General features: G+C 33.3%; 1 protein-coding gene and 1 long non-coding RNA gene across 2 annotated transcripts; both read left to right on the top strand.

Annotated features, from left to right (window-relative positions):
• Positions 1-1,246: 1,246 nt before the first annotated feature.
• On the top strand, positions 1,247-5,238 carry LOC123222796. Its single transcript, XR_006503715.1, has 2 exons — positions 1,247-1,763; positions 4,846-5,238. It is a non-coding gene; the product is annotated as an uncharacterized LOC123222796 (long non-coding RNA).
• A 2,245-nt stretch (positions 5,239-7,483) lies between these two features.
• On the top strand, positions 7,484-11,393 carry LOC123222380 (alpha/beta hydrolase domain-containing protein 17B-like). The gene is made up of 5 exons (XM_044645109.1): positions 7,484-8,096; positions 8,811-8,847; positions 8,963-9,199; positions 9,309-9,356; positions 10,720-11,393. The coding sequence occupies exons 1-5, from the start codon at positions 7,795-7,797 to the stop codon at positions 11,200-11,202; spliced, it is 1,107 nt and encodes a 368-aa protein (XP_044501044.1). The 5' UTR covers positions 7,484-7,794; the 3' UTR covers positions 11,203-11,393.
• The last annotated feature ends 719 nt before the right edge of the window (positions 11,394-12,112 follow it).

The following is a 12,112-nucleotide window of genomic DNA, read 5'->3' as shown; positions in this document are numbered from 1 at the left end:
TTTTTAAAATTAAGGTAGAAAAATAAAATAAGATTTTATTTATTTTAATATTATTAATAAAATAATAATTTTATCCTTATAACTAATATAATTTTTTAATAAAAATTAAATAATGAATGAATATTTTAATTTTTAAAATTTTACGAATAGAAGTTTACTTGTTTTCAGGTATCATTGAAAGTGGGCTTTAGACTGTAAATTTTTTTTATAATTTAAAAGAAAATAAAAAACCTACAAATAACATCTTGGGAATCTTTTCCAATAATAGCATATGATGACACATCTGTATTTCAACGGTGTTTACCGCAATCCATATAGAAATAATCCCCTAATGGAAGTGGGACAACTAATATTTTTAAAATCGGATTAATGATCGAATTGATTATCTAATTGGTTTATGATTCAATTTGTGTCGACTGATTCAACTGAAAAATTGATTAATTTAACTTATTATCAAATTATAATAAATAGATTTTACTTAAAAATTTATAAAAAATAAAATCAATCATGATACTCACACTTATAAAAATTAGAATATATCTTTTAAGGAGTAATAATTATTTATTTTATTTCAACGAAACAATTAAAATAAAAAAAGTTTTAATCACATGATACAAAAAAAATAATTCTATAAATTATTGCATATAGAAAACATTTTAATGGATATGAAATACTTTTTTTTTAATTTTATTTTTAAACTTATTTTTTTCTTATAAACATTTAGAAATTCATTTAATTTAATAAAAAATAATCAAATTACTAAAATATAATTAAAATTTTCAAAATTTTGGTCAAAGAGTCAATAGGAAAACCATTTTTTGTATTGACCGGATTAGATTTAAAGCCAATTTTCAATTCAATTGATTAAACTGGCTGATCTAATTTTAAAATCATTGTGGACAACTACGGCTAGACTCGAACCTAGTGCGTTCGAGTTTGGGCTTGAATGAGCCAGAAATGAGCTATTTCTATAAAAGTTCTATTGAGTTTGAGCTGGAACTTGAGTTCAAGCTACTCGTCAAATTTTTCAATTAAAAATTTTAATACAAAATGACGTTATTTTGATCGATATGTACTAAAATGATATCGTTTTAATAATGAAATAGTTAAAAATTTGAATTCGAAATGAGCCAAACCGAATTTAAATTGAATTCGAGCTTGACTTTCATGGGCTCGATGAGCTCAAATTCGAATTCAAGTTCTGCTATATATAAATTAAACCGAGTTTAAACTTGACTCAATTCGAATCCACCCTTATGGACAACTTAAGAGCCAAGGTAAAATCAAACAGTCAAAACCCTGCGAAACATCAGACTGCCGAAACAGAGAAGCCATTGTTTTTTCCTTCGAGAGCTTGTTCAACTTCAATGGCTTCTTGTCTTCAAAAACTCCTCAGAAAACCGCCGCCGGCAAGACTCATTGTTTCTTTGCAAGCCCAACAATCGCCTGCGCTCTCAACACCACGTCTTCTTCTTAATCACCAAACCCACATCGATAACAAACCAGATTATCATCAGCAATCACCTCAAACAACCGAGAACTTCAGCCATTTCAACTCCTCCGTCTTTTATGCAAGTTTTCCATTTGGGTTTTATCTAGACCCGATTTTATCATCTGGGTCGATACATTCCGAGCCCGAAAACGATGTTTCGGATGATGGGTCGGGGGCGGTGTACGCAGATAGTGTAAAGAAAAAGAGGAAGAAGAAGATGAACAAGCACAAGTACAAGAAGCTGAGGAAGCGTCTTAGGAGACGGACTTAGGTTTGATCGTTCAAGTTTTTCAATCTTTAAATATTCCAGTTTAGATTCTAAAGTTTCAATTCATGGAGTGAAGAGATTATTCAAAGCTTAAATCTTTTTTTAGGCTACTTTGTTGTTTATAACATTCAATTTCGCAGTTCTAAGTTATGCAGCTGTGTATCAAAATAACAGTTTTCGATCAGGAAAAAAAAATTTTTTTTTTTGGGTATCTGAATAATGTTTTGTTTGAAATAAAATTCACCGCATAATTGACATACATTGCTTGATTAAAAGTGGGTTCTATGTACAAAATGCCTTCTCTAGGTATTTTAGGTTGGATACTATCATGATTGTGTTTGTGCTGGGGAATTATTGCGGGCATTGTGGAATTTGAAAACAAAGTCCTTACATGTTTCTGAACATGTGAGCAGAATTGATGCTTCCTTATCTATATAGAATTACTGTTTGCTAAGAAAACTGTCTCACATCCTTTCTGGCATTAGACTAATTATCGATTATAAGATATTCTGTGTACTGAACCTACAAAACGTTTTAGCTGTTGTACTTGGTTAAGTATTGAGTTGCATTTTTACCATGTAATTGTGTGCTCTAAGGTACTATATTCTCAGGTGTGGAATAGAAATACAAACTCAAACTCTCACCTGTAAGAGTTAATAAGAGTTTGCATTCTTGTTTATTTCTTGCCAAGTGCATTCTCTAAAAGACAATATTCTGCAAACCCTTGCATGCAAGAGTTTAAGTCTTGATTGGTTGATTTTATGAAAGTATGGATCCCCCAACTTTAGATTGGCTATAGATTCGTATATACATAGATATGGCCAAAGGTTGTCTTTCTGGTAAAAGCCCTTGGTTTTAAATTTTAACAAAGTCTAGAGTTTCTTCTTCTTGTTTTCCTTTCTTCAAGCATCCATGTCTTTAGTTTCCTCTGATAGAAGAGTGAATTGTGGTGAGATATAGTGCTTTCTGTAGAAAATAAAAAACCTTATATCCTTTGAATGACTCCTGTTTGTTTAGTGATCTGACATATGGGCTTCACCAGAAATAGGTATTGTATAAAAAAAACTCAAGTATAATTTTGTTTATCGGTTGCCAATTAAGAATTCATGTGAGTGGATCTTTCATACCTAGTCACAGAGCAGGAAACATAACAAAGGGGACCAGAGGGCTGATACTAGGCAGATACCTCAGGTTCAATTCAGAATGAGTGTTGATGGTCATATTCATGGAAGGTTAGTTGTTTACATATACATATATGTTTGTGTGTGTGTGTGTATTCTCTTTGTGGATTGGTGGTATACCTGTCTAAACTACACATGTTGTGTGGTTTAAAATCAGTGTTACCGACAAGTTTCCTTTACTGTTGCCTTTAATTTGATTATTGCTACCTCTTCTGACTAAGACTATTGAAGCAAAATCACTCAATAGCCACATTATGGTAATTAAGGATGCTAGTGATGGTTCTTCAACTTTAAAATCTTTGAATCTGTTGTTTCCAAATAAGACTCAAGTTTATGAAAATGTGGGAGATTATTTGTTGTCCTGATACCAATAAATTTTATATTTGATGAAAAAATGTGAAATTAAAAGGAGTTATTGTCTGACTACAGAGATTGAAATTGCTATATATATGTCCCCTGCTTGTCAGTAATCGAAAGGCTAGGTTGGTGAGTGCAGTCCCTTCATCCATTAGACTAGCTTTCGGGTGATTAAGTGGGTTAGTATGCAATATGTTCTGTGACTTACAATTTTAGTTCAAAAATAATAGTACCAATCTGTTTTAATTTGAAAATATAAGTGGTTGCATCAGAACCTATGGGTGATATAACTAGGGAACTAAGATGAGATACAAAGCGTATTTGTGAACTTACACCAAGAGTATGAAATGGATTGAAAAAGAATTTCCATCCAGATAGAATATAGTGAAAGTAAATAATTTTTAAGCTAAATCAGTAATGTAATGGATGGGAGTTCTAGAGGACTTCAATTGAAAATAATACTGGGTCAGTGAGCTATGTCTTACAAAAAAGAAGTGAAAGTTCTATTGAGTTTTATGCATTTATTTGTCATGTTCTGTGCGCCTGTAAGAAAACTTGTTCAACTTGCACTGTGCCAGGGAATCGTGGTCGAAGAATCTATATATTAAGGTTAATGTCACCTAGGTCTTTGTCACTATGTTGCATATATATATATTTGGTATTGAATTGTGAGTCCCACTGGTCTGGATGAAGAGTGCAGCCTCTCTTCTGAATAATCAAGTCAAGTGCTTGATGTTGACCAGGCACAATACTACCCACTGGCCACCCTCAAATTATTGGTAGCTCTGCAGGAATTGGCCATGACAGAGAATCTTGAAAATTTGTAATGTTCTGGTGTATCTTAGATCATGGTATCTTGGGCTTCCATATGTTATTGGATATAAAATGAACTACTGAGTGCATGTTCAAGGTACATTTGATCTTATAGGGAGCATGCTCTCTGAGGAATTAGAGCCTCAGAAATCAGAACAGAATTCTAGTTTGGTACTATGGTACTCCTATAAAAGTTGACCAGTAAACCTTTTCAGAGGTCCGATATGCCTGTGGCTGGAGGAGCTTACCTTGTTTGTCTATAATGGGAATTGGGAAGACAATTGGCATCTCCCCTGACAGGGACATGGGCAGGGGCAGTCTTTGGACTCTCTTTTACTGCATTTCTGGATGAATTTATCATTCTTCTTTCTACAACTATAAAAAACTACTAAAAATTTTTCAAGTTTAGAACTTACAAATTCTGGGAGTCATTCATTTAACATCTCTAGGGGCATATCTCATCATCCCATTTCAATAACAAAAAGATAGAGCTAAGTTTAGCGAGCCCCACATCTTTCTTTCTATTTCATTTGCTTAATATTATGGACCTCATCATGATACAAACATCCCCTATGTTCTGTTTCTGGTTTCATATTTCCTAATCTTTTCAATTTTAGTAGTTGCAAACTTGCAATCGAGTCATTGAGTTTTTGTAATGTGACCTTAAGTCCAATCTTATGCCTGACATTTTGTTCCAGAAAGTGTGATTGATATGCTGTATTTATTGCTTGTAGGGCAGGGCCTCTCGTTAATCTACCCTACTTGCAGCATTTCAAGAGCGGAACACTAATGTGATTAGTTTTGACCAAATCACAATTTAGTATGAGCCATCCAGCTTTAGATATATGTCATCAAAACTTTTTCACTCTGGTTATCTGGGGATCTGAGAATAACAGGATCTTTGTCGCTTCGCCCATGATGATTTTGTTTGCATTTTTCATGTCATCTAATAAGAATAGAATCATTGTAATACTGCAAAGGTATATTGGTCTTGAAACAGATCAGCAAAGCATACATTGATTTGTATTTTTATTATCTCAATATCTTTGGTGTTGCGAGACATGACAAATAGTAATAATTGATAATGTACTTTAACATTGGGTTAAAGCGATTTTCGAGCCCTTTAACCCCAGAATTCTCTCTTTATTCTTTTGCCATTGTTATACCTCTGATCAGAATTGCCTTTGTTGGGGGAGCCCCCTATTCATCTTTCGTTGATTTGAAGGATGCACGTGGAGAGCAGAGGGAGTGATGGTCACGAGATACATAGGGATTGGTGTGAGTGATGAGATAGGGAGATTGATTTTATAAAATTTTCAATCACTAGCAATAATGCCCTTTAATGGAAAAGCCCTCCATCCCATGTGATGCTTCTCCTATTTGCCTTGAAATTTCCATTTATTTAGCCCACACCAAAACAAGATTGTTGGAAATCAGTAGGTTAAAATCATGGTAGAATTTGAAAAGAGAAAGGTTAAAACTAGTAAAGCTCAAAACCTTTTCAAAGCCCTTGGCCAGGATCATAGCTCGAAAGCTTAGAAATGTTCTGCCTGCCTTATACATATGTTCTGTTGATTATCCAGAATCATGATTATATGAATCTAATACTGACAAAGAGCAATGTTATTTATACATACTTTTGGATACACAAATAATATGTTATCATTTGACAAATGTTATAGAAATATAGTACTTTTTTTCTTTGAATTGAACAATGAAACTCGGATCCAGCTAAAGCAAAGATAAAGAAATTGCTTGGAAAACCTGCAAATGATGGTGAGATTGAGGAAGAGAGAGCAGAGATTGATTCCATTCTTGAAGTTGTGTCCATTCATTTAAGTTAAAATGATGCATAGTTATTGTACAAAATTGTACTCCCCAGTTTGGAAGAGTCTTTTTCATCCCCAGAGAGCTTTCAAATTTCATTAGAGTACTATATTTGGACAAGTAAAATCATCTATCTAACATAAATATTTGGAAAAATAATCATTTATTTATTTGGGGTATTTGAACACGCAAGCATTCTCTTTGGCCTGATTGGCCCTTTGAATGAAAATAATAAAATAAAATTGCACCAATCTGTATATGAACAGAATGTTCCCTTCTCATATCTGGAAACAGATGTGGGTATCATTTATTGATTAAAGTGTCTTTGCCTTTTTATTACCTCTTTTAGATTTGACTATAAAATTGAGGGCAACAAATGGGTTTTTTTTTTTTTTTTTTTGCATTTTTGGATAGTTGGAATGATAATAAAAAAGATTTTATTTATAAGTGAGTAAGGGTTTAAAAATTTTTCTAATGACATTTCAAGATTAAACTTCTAATTTATCTAATATAATGATATGAAGCCAATAATTGGATCAGGTGTTTTATCTATTTAACATAGTTTTTTGTTTAAAAAAATTACTTATTTAAACCAATTTAGATATTGAAACGTGATTAAGATGGGATTGAAGATCCCCCATATCTCAAATTACAAGTTTTTACCTAGACTTATTATCTACAGTATTTGTGGGTAACTTGTTTAAAAACAATTATGAGTTTTAGATTTTTTGACCTTGTATCTATAGGTAATGAATTTTTATGGATAGACTAAATATGCTCACAGGTTACCCATTATTATTTTTCCTATTCATCATCTTCTTTCTCTTCAACATTAAACTTATAACACTCCCAATATAAATTTCATATATTTTTCCTTTTTTTGACATTAAATGAACTCAAATTTACTTTAAAATTAAAGAATTTATTGTATTGATAGCAATTTAAAGAATATGAGTATTAAACATTTTGTTATAGATATTTATTTCATATTCAATGTTAAAATTTTTTAAATCTATAGAAAACATTTTTATAATTTGAGGTAAATTTTCGTTTATCAATAAAATATCTATGTATTTACAGAGAAAAATATTATAAATTACAAAATAAATATATTAAAATAATAAAAACAAAGTTAAAATAATAAAAAATTAATATTAGTAGATAACTCACGACGGATACAAATTTTAAAAATCATTAACTTTATAATTTGATCTATTTTTTATCTGTATTTATATAGATCTAACTTGCACCTAGCGCGATATATCTGTTTGTCAGATCAATTTTTACCTTGTTAAAATTTCATGCAAGTGAATAATAACAAGTGTTAGAGCCCAATAAATTTATGCTTATAAATTGAGGAAAGGAAAAACATTTAATGATAGGGCTCATGAAAAGGGCTGATGAATCCTGAAGTCATATTCTTCAACTTTATTCACATGAAGTTGATATAGAGTTAGGTACTAGTACACCTTAACAAACTGGTATCAAATTTTTTCTGTCAAATTTTTATGTCCCTACACATCATGTAGCTTTTCTCTGGTTTGTGACCAAGCCAAGTTAAAACCACAACACCCTCTTTCTCTTTTTCTCTCTCAGTCTCAAACCATCTTTATTAGCCACTAAGAAGCCCAAAATCCTCTCTCTCTCTTTCACTTTCTATCTCCTCTTCTCCCTCTCAAAAAGTTTGAGGTTCTGGAATAAAAGAAAAAAAAAGAAAAGAAATAAATAAATTAAGGAAAGAATGTTGGATCCAAATAGTTCAGAACCCATAACTCAAAAAAAGTATTATCCTCTCTAGAGAAAAAATAAAACACACAAAGGAGCAAAAACAGAGCAAGAAACAGAGAGGAACAGAAATGGGCGGAGTTACTTCATCGATGGCGGCAAAGTTTGCTTTTTTTCCACCCAACCCACCCTCCTACAAGCTCATCATGGATGGCCTTACTGGTCTCTTGCTTCTCAGTCCGTTTCCACACCGTGAAAATGTTGAAATCCTTAAGTTACCAACTAGAAAAGGGACTGAGATAGTGGCAATGTATATAAGGCACCCCATGGCTACCTCAACTTTGTTGTATTCTCATGGAAACGCTGCCGATCTCGGCCAGATGTATGAGCTCTTCATCGAATTAAGCATCCACTTGAGGGTTAATCTCATGGGGTACACTGTTTCACTCATTTTTCTCTGTTTTTTGGGTTTTTCCTTTGTTTCCTTTTGTGCGATTCTGAGTTTTGGATTTCCTAACATCTTTTGTTTTGGGAAACCTTATTTATTTATTTATTTTTTGGTTCTGTTGTGTTAGTTCTGGCATCTGGGTTTTTGGTGTTTTTAGTAGATACCCCTTGTTTAGCTGGAATTTTGAGAGAGATTATGGTTATTTTTTTCTTTTTGGTTTATTTGACATCTAGATTTACTGATTTTAGCTGAGATTATTGTAAATTGTTTGAATATGAAATTCTCTCAGTTTTATCGGTGGCTATGTTATTATCCTCTTTAGCATCTGGGTTCAACTAGAAAGTCCTGAAGTACTTTGGTATAAATATTTATTTGTAGATTATTGGTAGGTCACTTGATGTAATGAAGATGGAAGTTTACTAGCTGCTGAGGTTGGTCTCATAATAAGAGACTAGATTGAAAGGTGAAGATAAGCATGGTCATTCTGTTCACATATTTAATTTAATAGATTCACAACGCTAATTCATCTCCAAAGATTATGATTGCTTCTGTTTTAGAGATAAACTTTCTTATGAATTTTTTTAATCTGATAAATGTTAATAGCTTTCGGATATAGAAACAAATACTCAACTATTTCATATGGTGGTTATTAAGCATTAAAATTGTAGCTCTCTTATTTGTTTTTTTGTCTGTATGCAGATATGACTATTCTGGGTATGGCCAATCAACTGGAAAGGTTTGTTGCTGATTTTTAATAAAGAACAAATACACCAAATTAATATTTGAGTTATGTGGTCATAATAGTTGAGTGTTAAAGAGTAATCTAAATTTCATAGCTTCCTGAATTGCAGCCAAGCGAGCAACATACATATGCAGATATTGAGGCTGCATATAAGTGTCTTGAGGAAATTTATGGAACAAAGCAGGAAGATATCATCCTTTATGGCCAATCCGTTGGGAGTGGCCCCACTTTGGATCTTGCCGCCCGATTGCCTCAGTTAAAGGCTGTTGTTCTGCATAGTCCCATACTTTCTGGCTTAAGAGTCATGTATCCTGTAAAGCGCACATACTGGTTTGACATTTATAAGGTAACATGAATCTTCTTTTGGTTTTTTTCCCATATGCATTCTATTTAATTGATAAATGAATTGTTTTTTTGTTAAAACTTTGAGGTTTTCTTCTCTTGTTTGCTTGCAGAATATTGACAAGATTCCACTTGTAAATTGTCCCGTTCTAATTATTCATGTAAGTATGCTATTCTATACTATTTTTTCTACCCAGTGTTAGATGTTTGAGTCTTCTTGACATATGAATGACGTTTTCTGGTTTCATCTTTACTCCCCATATAATTCTTTATAATATTTGGACTTGTATTAATATACCTGGCACTTAATTTCAATTCTAGTGGATTTTTCACCATTCATGTTTTTGTGTGGCAGTCCATGTATGTGTACAGCGTGAAAACCTGTGGATGTAACTGCTGATGGCTTGTCCTTTCCTTTTGAATGTTAAATAGCTTTTCATAGGCTGTCATAAGATACATTATTCATGTTCTTCCACGTAGCAGTGTGTTAGGAGTCCAGTTCTTTTCAATCAAGTCCCATGCTCTAGACCTGAAGTGGACTTTTGGGCCATGCAACTGTCTAAAATCCAAACAATTTTTGGTTTTTTGTAATTGTCAGTTTTAAAGGATTTTTGAAGTTCTGTGAATGAAAATAGTTACAGTTTTCAATCCAGAAAAAAAAATGTATACTTGCATCTAATATAGCATTCATTGTCACTGTTGAGGTGAACAAAGGATGAACTAGAAGGTGCATTTTTGACCTTTGTTTAGATAGTCTCCAGAGTGAATTATTGGAGTAAAGAGCAAACTTCTGGTTTTACTTATTTAGATTATTTTAAAAGAAAGAAAAAAGTACTGAAGTAGTATTGACAAATTAGAGCAGGCTATTAGGCGCTTCCCAAAGAAAAAAATTATGAATGCATTTGCAGAGGATAGAGATAGCATCAGTGAAGCCGATGATCCATGGATGGGATTCCTATGCTTTTTGTTTGTACTCAGAGAAATGATACTCTATGCTGACCTCACTGAACTTTTTGTATGTCAAATCTGTGGGCGCTTGCATTTGCATTTAATCAGAACTTGTATTCTTCTGATTTCTTATGGAGGTATTTGTTATTGCCTTAGGATAGTCAGCAATTTTATAATTGAATTAGGTAAGAATGCTGGTCTCTCTAGTTTTAGGTTTAAGGCATGATTTGCTTAGCTAAAAATTAACTTTTCATAAACCAGTTGATCTTCTCCATTTTTAAGTTTATTTTTATGTTGCTGATATCATTCCTCACTAAGGCCGGATGAATCAGTACCATGACTGGCAAGCTCCTTGGGAAAATAGTTTTTGTTTTGTCATTAGAACACAAACATCATTAGTTTTCTGGATTTTGGAGATTATAACTTTAAGGATCCAAGAAGTAGAAGAAATAAATTGTAAATAGTATTTGTAGAAGCTATTACTGTTGTTTTATTTGTAAAATTTCCTCATATGTTCTTATCATAATACTATGCTATTATATCTTTGACATTTCAGTATTTCATGCCATTTTATAGGGAACTTCAGATGAAGTTGTTGATTGCTCCCATGGAAAGCAACTCTGGGAACTGTGTAAAGAGAAATATGAACCACTTTGGCTCAAAGGAGGGAGCCACTGTGATTTAGAGCACTATCCTGAGTACATCAGGCATCTGAAGAAATTCATATCAACTGTAGAGAAATCTCCTTCCCAGAGATACAGTTCCAGGAGAAGCACAGACCACTTTGAGCAGGCTCGGAAGAGTACTGATTTCTTTGAGGTTTCAAGGAAGAGTACAGACCGACGAGAGAAGCCAAGACCTAGCACTGAGAGACCCGAAAAGCTGAAAAACCATTCCAACAATGCTGACAAGCTAGAAAAACTGAGAATGTCTTTCGACCAAGTGGAAAGATCTCGGAGGAGTGTGGATTGTCATGAGAAATCACGAAAAAGCATTGACCACCAGTTGGAAAGAGCTCGAAAAAGCGTGGACCGGTTGGACAGAATACGAAATGGGTAATACAACTAGAAGAACAAAAATATTTCAAGTAATTTGGTGTTGTGGGGGATTGTATTTTGCTTTCTCTTTTTAATTTATTTATTATGATTTTGTGGCTGTGTAGTTGGCTTGTGGTATCTCTGTAATAACAATGGCATGAAATGAGAAAAAGGGTATGGTGTTATAATGGGATAACCTTATCTGCCTGTAAACCCATTTTGTCATTTTTTCACAATCACAAAAGAAGCATAACCATCGTCATGTATGGAAAGGACCACTTGGAAGGAGAATTTCAAGGCATCTTTAATAACCCATCAAAATTAAGAGGTTGGATAGGCATGGCCTCATGCCCAGCGAAAAAGAAACCTATGAGGCTTTTGTCTCAAGCATACATGAATGTGACTTGCATTCAAGGAGCTGCACAGTTCAAAGCGGGCCCTAGGGACCACTATGTCGGTCAGTTTCTACATGAATGTCGGCCACCAGTGGGAATTTAATCCACAGGAATAAATGTGAAGTTGCCAGATGTCGCTACCAAAAGTTTATCTACAGTTTGTGTACGTTAAGTTTTGGAAGCAGTCTGGTTTGACCTGTTAGTCTAAAATATCACTGGTCTTATTGAAAGGGTTTCTCCATGAAGTGCTCTTCATTCACTTACAGACAATATTCATGAGTGAAGCTCGTACTTTTATTTCATGGCTTTATAGTTCATTGGGGTTTTTCAACATCTGATGATCATTAAACAGTAGAAAAAAGACTCAAGACGTATATATTAACATCACTAAGGCGTATGCTTTTAAATGCCTTGAATGGGTAAAATTGTAACGGAATACATTTCAATTCTGATTATCCATCATCATCACAGAGCCAAACATTGCATAGATAAGTAGTCCAAAATTTTACCTAGTCTTCTCTTCTTTTGGTGGTAGGC

This window comes from Mangifera indica, chromosome 8 (genome assembly GCF_011075055.1).
Source record: "Mangifera indica cultivar Alphonso chromosome 8, CATAS_Mindica_2.1, whole genome shotgun sequence".
NCBI lineage: Eukaryota > Viridiplantae > Streptophyta > Magnoliopsida > Sapindales > Anacardiaceae > Mangifera > Mangifera indica.
The sequence above is the reverse complement of the archived record's forward strand: the minus strand, read 5'-3'. Positions and strand labels throughout refer to the sequence as shown.